Genomic DNA, 15,116 nt, shown 5'->3' with positions numbered 1-15,116 from the left:
AGAGTAAAATGTCAAAACAAGTATAAAAATGAGATATTTGATCTGGTTCACAAATGCCTGAATCCAGCCTCAAATATACCGGCATTCAAACAGCCCAACGCATAAAATCAAACACACTTATTTAGGCACTGTGAGGATGCGTGTAGTTGTCAACATGGATACAAATACCATGACATGTACGCACATGCATGTATATATACTCATACAACTCCAACACTATGGTGAATGTATTCATATTGCTTAGCATGCAGAGAGTCATATACAAGTAGAAACACACATTTTATACTCACACATATTCAGATGTATGCAGACATATGTACATATAGCAAGGATTACAGACAGTCATCAAGAACATCTAGTAATATAATAATCACTAGTAATAATAGAAGGAATCAACATGTTTATAATCAACTCTCTCTAGTTATTAGTTATGCAATTTTGTAGATAGAGAGATTCTTGCTCTTCTCTTTAGGAACAAGAAGGGTGGATTCATACACATCTAAGGAGCACACAGCATCTCCCGCTATATCATCATGTACCATCTGAGAGACTATCTTCCCTACAATATATAATAATAAATACACAGTCAGACGTCCACAAATGAATATTAGCTACACATGGACACTGCTGTCAGTCAGGTCGTCCAGTTAAAATAGAAAAAACATGGAGGCAGCACACAATTTGACATGAAATTACATGATAAATTCCAAAAAGCTGCAGATGATTGGCTCTCTCATAGCACAATAATAGCCATTTTTACATCGAATGCTAAAGGAAGGGGGTTCAGGGAAGGGGGAAATGTAATATTGCTCTTACAATTCCGCAGTAGCAAAAATTTACAAGATAATGACATAGAGTTTGACTTTAAACCAAGAGTAAATATATATCAGAGGTCACTTATAGTTCACCTACTCAGATATGGACTACATGGTCAGAGGGTGTGATAAGAGCTGGTAATGCTTTATCTAACACAGTCCACTCACAGGTACACTTAGAAGTACTTGATTAGGAAGAACAGTATTTCTACAGTATAATGATATTTATTACTGCTATCTTACATATTGGTAAGGTACCAATATACACATTTTCTTGTTGTTAATATAACACACTGATTTATTAGTCTTTATTTTTATACCTTGTAAAAGTTATTAAGAATATCACTCTATTGTTATAAATCTTACAAACATTCTTTTAAAGTGATTTCTTTCTATTTAGTCAGCAATAGGAGCTCAGTCTACCTTCGGCAGGAGTTCTGTCTATCATGTGGGATTACATTTCATATTTAAAATACTGCAAGTACTGTATAAGGACAGCTTTTTCATAGCCAAATAACAAATGCTTCTGGGAGCTCAGTCTACAATAGAATAAAATGCAAGTCCATGTCTTCCATTAACAAATAGCAAAACACCTTTGTTTTAATAACACGCCCTGCAATATGAGCTTAGTCTACCAACGGGTATTATATATGGTACATTCAGTGTAAGCTCAGCTTATCATGTAGTATTATATTAAATATTTTACAATATTATATGGCTCACCTCTTTGTTGCCAAACACATCTTTTTAAGTATTTTTATTTAAAACATAGGATCACAGTCTATCATAGAATATTACATATGTCACCCCTAACAGGAGCTAATTCTATCATGAAACATCTAATATGATACATAGATCTGACTAGCCTATATGTAACATAATTAAAATATATTCCTATAATATAACAGTATATATTATAATAACCCTGCATCATACTCATAACTAACCTGTAGTAGAATTAATGATGTATATAGTCCTGTTGCCGAGTGCAGCCAGTAGAATATACTCTCTATAGCTAACCATCCCTAGAGGCTTCTTCACTTCAGTGAGGGTCCACATCACTCCCTGGGTGGTCTGGTCTATTTTAAAGACTTTGGAACATCTGTAGGATGATATTATGAGAGAGTTGTTATCAGGGGCGCACATTCTGACACTACCACTATCAGCGAGAAGAGGACAGGGAATATGATGTAGAACTTGACCATCTAAGGAGTAGGTAGTGATTCTAGTGCTGGATGGGTCTGTGATAAGAACCTTGTCTTTAATTATCACCATGTCCGAGAGGAAGCGATGATAAGTATGCTTACAGCTGGTGATCAACTCCCCTGACATGCTGTAGACACCAACTGTATAAGGACTGGTACCGGATAAGGTGTAAATTCTTTCCTTGTAACAAGTGACAGACTCTACTGGACCGGAGGTAGAGATGAATTTATTGGTGATCTTATTATCAATATCTACTCTGCTGACTGTCTTATCATCTAGTCCAATATAAGTATTACCCTTATAGTAGCAGATGGAGAGGGGACCGGCTGGTAGTTGTATGGAGGACAGTTTGGAGAGGGACTTAGGGAGTTGAACTGGTGGAGCTTTTTGTTCTTCAATGACGATATCATGAGAGGAGGTAACTTCTAATTCAATATCTCTCCTCTCACCTGAAGTATATAGAGTGTACATGTGACTAGCAACAGTTATTAAATATTATACACAGATATATTGTACTTGAGAGAAATATATTAGCTCATAGTAGTCAGGATTCCAGTTTTATCACCATCTTCACACTGCTCTGTATGCAACTATAATATTACGTTCATGAATTATCCTCTTCCTTGCATGACAAGTAGAGTAAGGAAAGGATATTTTATCCAACTAAAAATAACTCAACATTCAGTCAATATGACAGCGCTGCCATACTGTACAACTATAAACTAATAATTAGTTATATAATACTAATATCAACTGCTATCAGCAGCATCCTATATTAACCATTGTTATAAGAATTACTTGGAGGTATGCCAACCTGGCTCTTTGTAACTAGCTATTTCTCAGCTAAACACCAGACTATTAACTATTAGTATGGTTAAAGGTGCTCTAGTATTCCATGTAACAATAGTAATTATTGTGTGAGTATGTTGATATACAGTGATGGCAGCACATCCTGTAAGAACTGGTTTGGCAGCGCAACTCTAGATTACACCGATGCTGCGCATGAATGGCAAGTAGGCTATGATACTTATATATATCATTGATATAAGATATATTTTTACCGTTGAACCTGAGGCTAATGAGCCGTTCTGACAACTACAAAAAATTGTCTAGCTGTTTTTATTAAAAATATCTCAGCTATCAATATATCAGAAAGCTGAAATGACAAAATGCTGAAAAAAATTGAAACATCAGAAATAAAGGGGATGGACCATCATATACAGTAACTCTGAGGCTATGAACCTAACAGTTCTGCTCAGTAACAGTCTTAATCGTTATAAAGACAATAAAAGTTATAGTTTTATAGTTTTTATATGTTTATACTTAGTCAAAAACTGGGTATTTGTTAATTGTGATTTATTAGATTCATTCATGAGTCATCAATAGAGTAATCCTCTCTTTATTTTAATACCGTAGAAAGTGCCAAGCAGGATATAACTCCAAGATCACAGATATGATTAGAACTTAATGATTGCCTGTAATTATTTATGTCCTTTTTATATTCGCCAACAAACCCTCCAGGACACATGTGTCAAAATTAAGGCTTTCACGACTTTCAGTGACCCAACATGCCATTTTATGTGAGAGATAAAGTTTTTTTTGTTATAGCCAACATATTTAGATTTTAAACACAGCTCTACAAGAAATAACCAAACATACATTTTATTTGAAATACTAAAAAGGTGCAAAGCAAACATGTTGTACAGTACATGCAGCACAGTGGGATCACCCCTCAATGATGATAGAAAATGTATACATGTATTTTCAGTTATTCATACCTATCTGCTTTAACTGCAGCTGGTCTGTAAGTTGGAGCTTTGGCAAATGCTCTTGGGTAATTTTGTCAAGCTGGGCCTTTAACTCCTTGAATCCTCTCACAATCGCCGCCTAAACATAGAGTTACCCTAATAGAATCGATAGAAGACAAAGAGATGTTATCTGTGAGTTGATATACTTACAGTCAGTGTATCTACGGGAGAACTGCCAATGCTGAATATAAGCCCTGACGAGCGGTGCCTGGAAACTGGACTGATGGTAGGTAAAGCAGAGATGGAAAGGCTGAGAGTGTAGACTAAGCAATGGAAACATACAAGTAAGGAGAGCTAGTAGACAGCTCACAATGTACGGTACATTAGTAGTAACAAGTACATAGACTCAGATACATTGAAGGAATGGATGGAGCAGGCAGCTGATGGTAAGAGGTTAGTAGGTCATCAGAAACCAGTCTAGTAGTCTTATTAGGCAGATTAATCTGACTGAGTAGATCAATTGATCATATGCAGCAGATATGCTGACACGTAGACATGGATCCACTGCACAAAACAGACAAGTTCAGAAATAAATCTAAATAATGTACAAACACAGCTATCCATATAATACAACAACTTCATAGACCTCAAGTACTTTACCACACAAGCACTGGTACATAAATGTATACCAACATATTCACAAGCACTCACACACAGCTAGTACAAAAATCATGCACGATACCAAAGTCCTGAATAAGAACACCGATCAATAACTTACTGGAGGATGACTCTTGGTCCCAGTTTCAAGCAACTCTTGATGAGTTCTCAGGCTATTCCATTGCTTGAGCAACACATCTTCTATGAAGTCCGCAATTTTAGTCTGTGATTCCTGTCGGTTTTCAAGCACCTGTCTCTCAAGTGTGTCATATTTAAGTTTAACCTCATTCAGCTGTAACAGGAAATAGTAAACGGAAATAATAGAAAAGCTAAAAATTTGGAGTTGTAGACTCCTCCTCATTCTAACACAGATCCTTCAGTATCACAGTAACCACTACTCAGTGTGTCTGCTCTTGCTGCAACTACTCATTCCACTGATGGAACCATAAAACACTAGTTTGTTTCAGTGAATACTAAATATATTACTCTTACTATCTGCTGCTTTTGTAGCTTCTTAAGATATTTATTAACAAATCTCTAAACATATGCAGTCAATAGAGTCTGTATTAGTTACCTTAATAGAGTAACTGATAGATTTTAGGTACTGGTTTTACCAGCATGAAACCTTGTAACAAGAATAATAATGACAAACCTGACTCTCTCTTGTTTTACGAATAAGCTGAAGCATGCTTTCTGTTTCAGCATCATAGTCTGACTGAACTTTGGATACTTCCTTGAAGAGTTTTTCATATTCCTCATCCTTCTTCCCACTCTCCGCTGTTATCATAGTACTCAGGAGGGAGGCAGCCAGATCTTCCAGCAACTGGAAGTCATGTGGTACACCTGTGGAATATTATCTTAGCTGTTAGTAAGAAACAAATCAAACTGGCAGTACGAATTTGATACAAACCTCATGATATTAGACAGAAGACAGATGTTTGTGTGACGTCGTCAACACCAAACTTTGATCCGGCCTTGTTGGCTATATTTGCGTTGAAACAAGTTCAGCTAAAGAATGTGTATATATGGTGTTTTCCTGTGCTAATCCAGAAACTTGAAGCAGTTCAAAAAGCTAAATGTCTCACCGCATTCTGTATAATAAATCTTAAATGACCAACCAAATTTCCCTAACCTTGTTATAACTGGAAAAAGTGGGTCCATTAAACCACTTAAATAAGGAGAAAAGAAGGAACAGACTGTAGGGAAAATGGAAGTAACTGCGAAATTCTATTAATTTGTCAGACGAGTGTGCGATATTTGTCTTTGACTTTTATTGTAGTCAAATCTCATCAAAGCAGTTGCATTATAAAATGAATATTTTAACAACTGTTTCTATTAATTTTATTAATTACAAACGTTTAGTCAGAATAATAAGTTTAAAGCAGCTGAGTTTTAATTACAAGTTGAACTTTTTGTATTCAGAGCAATTTGTGTTTCTTTAATAAATATACTAACTAGAGATCAGCCTGCCAATCATGAAAAAGGCAGCATATGTCAATATGAAGCACTCTTTACATATGCTAATAGATTGGTGTTCTCCACTAGCATCAGCTACAGCAAAAACCTCATACAAATTTGCCTACTACAGAGCGCCCTGGGGTAACGATGACACTGGTCTTTGATTTTTTTTTGCCCAGCGATGCGGAACACAATGATTTTTTGCTCTTTCTATACAAATATCTTCCGCCATATGTTATTAATAAAATTTGTCTCGAAATTCGGTTGTGCTTATTACGTCAGAATAATACTAGTGTTCACGAATAACATCAGCAGCAGCAACACCCCCTATGTTGATGAGTTCACTGATAGGTTACAGTGTTAACTCAATAAGCTTACCATTATCACATCTGGTTGAATCTGCTACACATTTCATACAGCTGATAGTATGGCAGACCTTACATCCCATTACTAGCGGCTGATTCTCATGTTTTGTACAGATGTCTGGCAGATGGGGGCTTTCTTTTAATAAATACTGAGCCATAGGAATTGTATGATGGTCTTCTAAGGCACCATCGTGTAGCTGAAATAAAGCCAAACATGGTATGGCGAAATACCAGGCTATAGACACTGGCGTGATAGTCATCCATTAACCAATCAAGTTGCAAGAATAAAGAAATATGTGGTTGCCATAGAATTCCTATCATTGTAAATTGTCAGGCAAATAAAAATATTCAATATATTGGTGACAGGCTTGTATTAATATAAATTAAAATCTGAGGAAATTGAAGGATAATTTAGGATTCTCTGGGCAAAGTAGAGAAACAGTTGCGACTCAGATAAGACAATGTGATATCTATTTGTAAACTATAATAAAGCATATTCACTACTCATAGCTTTGATAGCTACATGTATAATATCCACTTTTGTATTAATGAATAATGGAAGGTTGTTGAGCACGAGTATACAAAAAAAACAATTGTGCATAATTTGTATTGCAGCTAAACTTACACAAGATTACAAACATAATATTATCACCTCTAGTATAACAACTGCCTATTATAATCATGTTTAAATGGAATGGCTGAACAAGCGCTAACTAGTGATTTATTTTGCTCTGCTATCAGGATAACCATTAGAAGTAACTTTGATTCATAAAATAACATGAAGTAAAAATGCTCTTTCATAGTAAACCTCTAGTGATTAACTATATAACTTAGTTGAAACTACATAGCCTAAGTGCAAAGTTTCTCCTACTAAATAATAAGCGTATAGCAGGTCACCCCCTAATAATCTAATGCTGTATATGAGCTGGTGGCTAGAGTAAATATTTACAGAGAGAGATATTGCAGCTGGTTAGTATAAGTAAACAACTGGACCATTCCATTTCTATCTAATGAATAACAAAGCTAACAACAGCAATTATGCTGCCATGTAAAATGACCTTCATGTGACCAGCTGAAATCTGAAGGTATGAATGGTAATGACAAATAACCTAATATACTACATGTGCATATGTTACATACCTCAAGGTGCTTCGGGCAAAACTTTCTGGAGCAATCTGTGCAATATGACACAGCCTGACGCTTGTTTTGGCCCTTCTTGACACAAGTGTCACAGAATAGCGCGTCATCAAAATCTGGGAGCATTTCAGGGGACATCTTATACACTTTGCTAAAAATCAGAGATGTCATAAGACAGAACATTCAAAAAATAATGTAATAAAATAACATTATTACCACTGTTACAACAATATATTATGTTATCCTATAAGTTTATTAGGCGCTTGCTCCAATAGACATGCTATCATAATAAAACTATAATGGGCAGCTAATTTCTTTTCAATTTAGATCAATTTGCTAATGAAATACTCTCAATTATCTATAATATTATTAACAATCTTTCGCCCATCTGTTGACTATTACTGTAACAAATCAATATTTATTCCTTGATTGGTACTATTATTTAAGGATTTGGTAGGCAGTTGATTAGCTCAGTTGGTTAGAGTGTCAGCCTGATAATCAGCATGTCAGGTACTCAAGATCCATGTTGACCAACATTTTAGTCATCTCATAACTTGTGTGTACATAATTTCGAGATAGACTAAAAGTTGGCATATTCAAAGCTGCTGCAAAACAAAATAAAAAACAAATTTCTAAAAGAGCTGATTTCAGATTGAAGTTACAATGGAAATTGTAGTCTGTCCAGAAAAATTATTGAAAAAAACTCATTTTGACAAATCTAATTTGCATAAATTTCTCAATTGTCCAATAATAAACTAATACGAAACTAAATACTGGCAAAATATAAGTGTCCTAGGGTATTTAAAACTGCTGCAAAACAAAATAAAAAACAAATTTCTAAAAGAGCCAATTTCAGATTAAAGTTACAATGGAAATTGTAGTATGTCCAGAAAAATTATCAAAAAAAAAACTCAATTTGACAAATCAAATTTTTTATAAATCCTTCTCATTTGTCCAATAAAAAGGTGTACAAATGAAAAGCATGATAGCTATCTTTGGCTTGCGTTTATTAATTGTCAACTCATCACGTTAGTCTCTATTGTCAGTTGTTCAGGCCTATTCAAACCAAGTAAATGCTGATTCACCAAAACAATGTAAAGTAACAGTCAACCTGTTCTACCAATCAATGTCCTTGAAGAGTACAATGATGAGAGGCAAAACTTCAACAACAATCACTATTTGAAGTGTTAACTGGACCAACAGATGAATATTTATCTTTTACAGTTCACTCTAACATGTTAAATATTTTTAATGTTAAGTTGGCAGTATTGTTGAATATTACTTACCCGCAAAGTTGCAGACCACACCAGAAAATGTCATTCTCTTTGTAGTGTGACGTAAGGCATGGCATGCAGTTTATGTGCCCACATGGCAGCTTCTTCGGATCAACTATTTTATCATTTCTTAGTCCGCAAAACTCGCATTCGATGTCCTCTGATGCAGAAGCCATTGCTACAATGAAATACCAAGAATACAATATAATTTAAAAGTTCAAATATTTATAATTTCTACTCCTTAAAATTATATATTCAGCGTTGTATTATAAAATTGCTATGCACACAAATGAGAGCATTGTATTTAGGCAGAAAACTGGCACACATCAATGCTATAGTCTAAATGCATTAGAAAGCTTTTGCTTATTGTGATGGAAAACTATCAAAAGTTCTAATGAAAAATGCCAGAATTGAAACAGTTCATACCAGTTTTCTAATGATTAAATAATAGTATTTCAATATTATTTGTATTTACAATAACAATAAAAACTTTTCATTTTTATCAATAAAATCAGATGTTTTAAAATTGAAAATACAGCTTTGAAGACTAGTGAGGGAACCTCGCACCTTTGACAATAGAAGGCAACTCCCAAGGTGAAACAAAGATGTATAAATTACCAATAAGAATGTCGTAGACTGGGTAACATCTGAATGCGAGACATATTTGTGATGTTTGTTACTTGTAATACATTAAAAATATATTTTAAAACCTCAGAAAATGCACAAAATCATAAAGATTCACAGTAAAAATAGGATTGCTACTAGTAGTACAAACTGAGACAGTCTCGACTAGTCAGTCTATAGTTAAGAGGTTGGTGATTGATTCACCAAAACAGTGATTGACATTTATTGACCTCAGTTTTACGCAATGGCATGACATGAAGACACAACTTGCTCAAAAAGTACAGAACTTCTGAAAAAAACTTGTGCCATCTAGAATATTCTATAAAAAAAAAAGTTGCGCTCATGTCTTTAGAACGATGTTGATGAACAACTCCAAATTTTCTTGTTCACGCTCTCTTATGTACTGCGCTATTATACGCCTAGGCAGCGTCAGTGGTTTGTCAGTAAAGCCAAGCTTTGTTCCTTAACGTGAATTAGCTAGCGGTGCATTTATTTTAACACCTCAAACAATAAGGCTGCAACAAAGCATTCAGCTCTTTCAATATTACAATGCATTCTTGGCAACTGGCAATGCTATCCGCATGGTCTGTGAGCAAAATCGATACACGCACTTTACAAATTTTCGGCCATCTGTCAAAATAGACCAACATCACGTGAAGATGTAAGGAGATAAGCTGAGAAACTATGATCTATTGTGGCAACGACCTAGATTGACTCATTATAATTAACTTATGTGACATAACAACGTAATCAAATGTAATACTCACTGATACAACCTTTACCTCGAGATAGTTGCAACGAAAACGTAACTGCACTTGAAGGAGGAAGTCACCGGTAGGCGTATCCCTTTGTGCGCGCATTCCAATCCGCACTAGCAAATTGCGACCATTTATTTTAACAATGCTTACTAAGGGAAAGGAAGAGTGACAAAACGTAACTAGTAGTTTCGGTAGTTACGCCAGTACGTATTCCGATGTTCTATAGCTATTGGGTAGGAGCAAACAAGTACAACATTTATAGGCTTTCCGTTTCTATACATCGCGTGTGCAGACTGGAGATTATATAAGATCCTTAGGTAGCATTAATTATTTCACTGAATGGAGAGTGTAAGGATTTCAGTGAGGCGTGAATTTTCACGACATGTTAGCGTTGTCATGTTAGTGCCATCTTAAATGTTAACGTTCAACAGAATTCACATTGCAGCTATTTGGTATCACAAGATTAACCATGTCTTACCCTGCTGTGTTGTAAGTTCATAATACATGAAAATGTGATTACAAGCTCTTAAAAGCTCAAAAACGAACTGTTAATCACAGACATCACAAAAATGTCGTAGTTTGGAATCTCTTGATTTCGATGATCTTATCACACAATGTAGTTGTTGTTTTGACATGAGAGGTTATCAGATGAAATTTTAGGCCAATAAAAGGCTCAATATAAAACATCTTGTAGCACTAGTTTATGAAAAACACTTCAATTTCTACCGCAAAGCCCTATAGATGCTGTTTACAGTTTCACTTCAGCCTGACCTAATCGTCTAATAGTAATCTGATCATGTGACCCATGCATTCTGCCATATAACGCGAACCATTTCTGCAGCATTTTTTTACTATAACAGATGCCCAGCAGGCTGCTCACGTTTATCAGAAGATGAAATGCACTCCTTCGAGCTAAGGTTAAAAAGTTGAATAAACTTTTACAGTAGGTTTTGGTATATTAGTGCTCAAAGTGACAGCATTACAATGATGAGGAAGAAGAGGCATTTGGACAATAGACATTGCTCTATTGAATGCGTGAAGTATATTTGTAAAACTATTTCGACAAATGAGGTGGCATAAAAGCGTAAACAGAAACCATTGTGTTCCGCTAGGCCCCATTTGAGCTGTTTTGGAAGGGATTTCCAATATACGGCGTTTTCGCGATGGCTGCAATTAACTGTTTGCTTTTGAGCTTTTAAGACCTTGTAGGGACACTCCCACATATGTTGCACCTACAACATAGCAGAGTAAGACATGGGGATTATGTTGATGCCAAATGACTGTAATGTGAATTTTGTTGAAAATCAACCTGTAAATGAGTCAGTTTCTTGCCGTTTAGTAAAAACCTACCTGAATTTATTCTTGCCACTCTCAGGGCTGTATTCCCTGGTGGCAAGCTGGGACGACAAGTGTTGGACAACTATGTTATGAACATCTGGGGGTTTGGCGGCGGTGTTAGCCTCAACGAGGTTCGGTGCGGCACCACCAAGCTCTGGAAATTTCAAGCATCAACAACTCTCAAAGTATACATAAATGCAATTCATTGTAAGCATCAAAATCTACATTAATATATTGTTTATGGTTCGTGGAAAGCAAAACCTTTTCTTTATTCAACGAACGATAATAAAATTATGACATAAAACTCATGACACTACAGATTTCTGCAAGAGACATTGACAGCACAAGAGCTATTACTTTTTTGGTGGAATAGCTCTTGTTCTGTCAATGTGTCCATGGGGGAATTCTTTGACAACTGATTCCGTTTCTATTTCAACATTTTTATACATGTGTAATATTAGAAAATTATTTATACGAGCCTCCCCTAGTACTCCTCATCGATATTTTGATTTGGTTTTGTTATGATAAGGAAAATGCAAGTTTGGGGGTCTTCTTCACACCCCCACCATAAACAATAAAGTTCAGTTTCCGCGTCTTAACAAAGTCTCACAATATCACTCATTTGGCGAAATTGCTGCGGAGACAATATAGACCGCTAGTTGCTCGTAAATTAGTTGTGGGAAATTCCAAGTGAGTAAGCTTAGACTGCAATCTTTAGTACTTAACCAGCAAAAATCACTAGATGTTTGGGGCGGCTCAGCCAACAAGCCACCCGAGAGAGAATATGGCTCTGGCCACACGTACCAGTATAATTTTCTAACAATTTGTGAGGTAATTAGCAGTACGGCTGGCGTACCAAACAAAATAATAGTAGCAACTTAAAAATGTTGGTAATTGTAATTTTTCGTTCTGGTTTTATGATCTTTTAATAATATTTAAAAACTTATGTTATGATTTCACACATTAAGACCTGCAGTAGTGATAAATTATATATGTGGAGATTTCTTTTGCAGATTTGGAAAAAAGTGTTGTGAGGTTATAATGTCACTGAGTGAAATATTCATAGTATAAATTTAAGCATAATTCTTTAGTGTTTCTAATGAGCAAAAGACAATAATGCAACATGAATTAAATACGAAAAACAACTTTTTTAGTTATTTTAACCAATAGCGTTTGTCTATGTTAATTTTTCTCTGTATGTATAACCAAACATACTCTAAAATTCTATTTCTAGGTTTTAGATGAGGTTTAGGTTCATAGATACTGTTGAGAAAAAATAGCTGGTACTTTTAAGTAAAAAATTCTCAAGGAGAGTTAAAGTTGTGTATATCTCATTCTTATTCTTAGATAGAGCAAAACATTTTGAAAACTGGTAATTAATTTGAATTTAAGTTATATGACAACAATCAAAGAAATACTACTGAATTTTAATTAAAAAAGAAATAATAAAATAGTAGTATTTTACCAGTTCTGTTTTTGTGTGCGGTAGGACTTCTAACCGAGTCTCTCATAAAACAAATAAATGCTTTGAACTCTCAAAGTGGCTCCTTTTGCCAAGCAAAGAAATATTTTTCCAAGCTCTAATACTGTTAATTTAGTCTAGGGATTTCTGTAAGATCGATTAAATATCTATAATTCTGACACTAGTTGTCTTCGCGTGATTATATGAACGCTCAACTCTCAGTTTAGTAGTTGTCTTGCCTCGCTTGGTCACTAAAGTTCGCTTTTCAATAGTATGAAGAGAAGTTTCCGTTTTATCATGCCTAGTTCCTAGCCTTTCCTGGACACCAATGACGACTTTTGTGTGCAATCTTGAATATTGTTGTATCAGCAGCATATTGGCCTACTTGGCCTGGCCTGGCCTACTGGTTTTGATATAATGAATATTTAACAGTAATAATTATAATAATCCTCACCTGCGCAACAAATTATTGTAAAAAATTGTCCAAACAGTTTGTAGCATATACTGAGCATCTAAAGAATATGATCACAATTAGAATTGTTTCAAAAGTTAGTGTAGTATTTGTACTCTGCCACTTGGACAGTTTGGTCTGTTTTCTCCTCATTTCATCTCATTTATTCACTTTCATATGCTCATTTTATACTAACCTTTTTGGTATTATTTGTTGAAGAATAATCTACTTCACTTGACTTTTTGTCAGCGTTGTGCAAGCTATTTACAAACGCTGACTAAGCATAGTGCAGCCCTTTTGCTGTAGTTGAGCTAATTACCTCTTTTAGGGAAGACCATGATGTCTTGAAAACAGTCATTTTACCAAGTTTATAAATTATATAAATGGCTCTATTTCTTTTGTTGTTAGTGTTTAAGATCTAGAAAAAACCTCTAGAGTATATATTTTACTCAATATTTTCTGTTTTATTAAACATGGAAAAAATATTAAAACTTATTTTTCAGAGGCTCCGATTACTTCTAGAACCCAGCTATCTGAGAACATCCGTGATTAAATGAAATGTCATGGAAACTTAGTTAACAGGTCTGGTTATGTGTGCTTTATAGAGTGCCACCTTTACATAGCTAGTGCAAAATACTAATGAAATGTGTATAAAATATAAAAACTAAGTTTAAACGAAAGTGGATAGACAAAATTATCATAAAATACAAATACTAAAATTTAAGCTCAAGCAATGTAAATCTTATTTGTATGACATTTGTCATACAAGTAAGATTTGCCATTCTTTAGCGCAGGTGTTGGAGCAGCAGTCTCCTGAGCCAAAGGTCGCAAGTTTGAATCTCCTGCAAGGTTATTCCTTTTACATCAGTATCAAAACAGATCTCAACTGTCAAATCTTCCAACAATGCGTCAGAAGTGAAGCTGTTAGAGCGTTGATTTAGTGAACCAAAGGCTGCGAGTTCAAAACCCCGAAGGGTAATCATTTTTGAACAACTACTAGGAAACTGCGACTGTTCAACTTGTCCGATAATGGGCCAAGTACCCACAAGAAAATATGCTATGTGTACAACTTGGTGATTGTGATTGGCAGTCAGGATTGCTTTCTATACGACTGCGCTGTACAAACTCGTATTGTAGTCTGGGGATGAATGCATGGAGGCTCTTACTGCTTTGAATGGCTATTCTGTTCTCATGTCTCTCCTTCCGTTGTAAAGACAATACATTGTTGGGTTATGTTAAATCTGATCAAGATTATAAATAAACTAGCTGTGCTACCCAGCTTTGCCCGGGTAGTAGAAGAGCCTTTTAACAGAAAATTGGATTTGTATTTAACATATAACAACATTAGCCATTTTAACTTTCAAACTAAGTATTACGAGAAAAATGGTTTGTCTTATAAACAATGAAAAGTAGTGAGAGTTTTTCGCGATTAGCCTGCCCGCTACTAGCCAGTACGTTTAATAATGTGAGCAAACAGCTTCTCGTAACGTTATGCTATGACCCGCGTCATACACAAAGCAGGTAGGTACTTGCTCTAGTATATTGACTTAGATTGACAAGCTAGCAATTCAATCTCTGTAGTATTAATAGTGGGTTGGGCGACTGACTAGCAAACAGCATTGTCTTAGATCGAATCATCTTGGGGATAGAATCTTTATTCCAAAATTTTAAAACCTATAGCCAGAACGACAGTTGTCTTCATAGGCATAGTAGTTCATGGTTTCAATGCCAAAGTAGGCATTGCTTTTTTCAGAACAGTTACTGATGTCTGACATATGTCTCAACGGTTGGTGTGTGCTTCTTTTGTTCTTTAGCTTTGTGAT

The 15,116-nt window shown here is 35.2% G+C and overlaps 1 protein-coding gene across 1 annotated transcript; it reads right to left on the bottom strand.

Moving 5' to 3' along the window:
* Positions 1-428: 428 nt before the first annotated feature.
* Positions 429-13,631, bottom strand: LOC137398147 (uncharacterized). The gene is made up of 11 exons (XM_068084252.1): positions 13,613-13,631; positions 11,393-11,534; positions 11,264-11,274; positions 8,673-8,838; positions 7,390-7,537; positions 6,326-6,446; positions 5,079-5,269; positions 4,548-4,718; positions 3,800-3,908; positions 1,763-2,470; positions 429-559 (listed from the first exon to the last, which is right to left on the bottom strand). Exons 1-11 carry the CDS (start codon positions 13,629-13,631, stop codon positions 429-431), a joined length of 1,917 nt encoding a protein of 638 aa, XP_067940353.1.
* Between the last annotated feature and the right edge of the window lie 1,485 nt (positions 13,632-15,116).

This window comes from Watersipora subatra, chromosome 6, assembly GCF_963576615.1.
Source record: "Watersipora subatra chromosome 6, tzWatSuba1.1, whole genome shotgun sequence".
Taxonomy (NCBI): Eukaryota; Metazoa; Bryozoa; class Gymnolaemata; order Cheilostomatida; family Watersiporidae; genus Watersipora; species Watersipora subatra.
This window is presented reverse-complemented; position numbering and strand designations above follow the sequence as displayed.

Coding starts and splice junctions, on each gene's coding strand:
- LOC137398147 (XM_068084252.1), bottom strand. Junction 4,719..5,078: donor GTAAAACAAGAGAGAGTCAG/GTTTGTCATTAT, acceptor TTCCTGTTACAG/CTGAATGAGGTTAAACTTAA. Junction 3,909..4,547: donor GGACCAAGAGTCATCCTCCA/GTAAGTTATTGA, acceptor CTCTATGTTTAG/GCGGCGATTGTGAGAGGATT.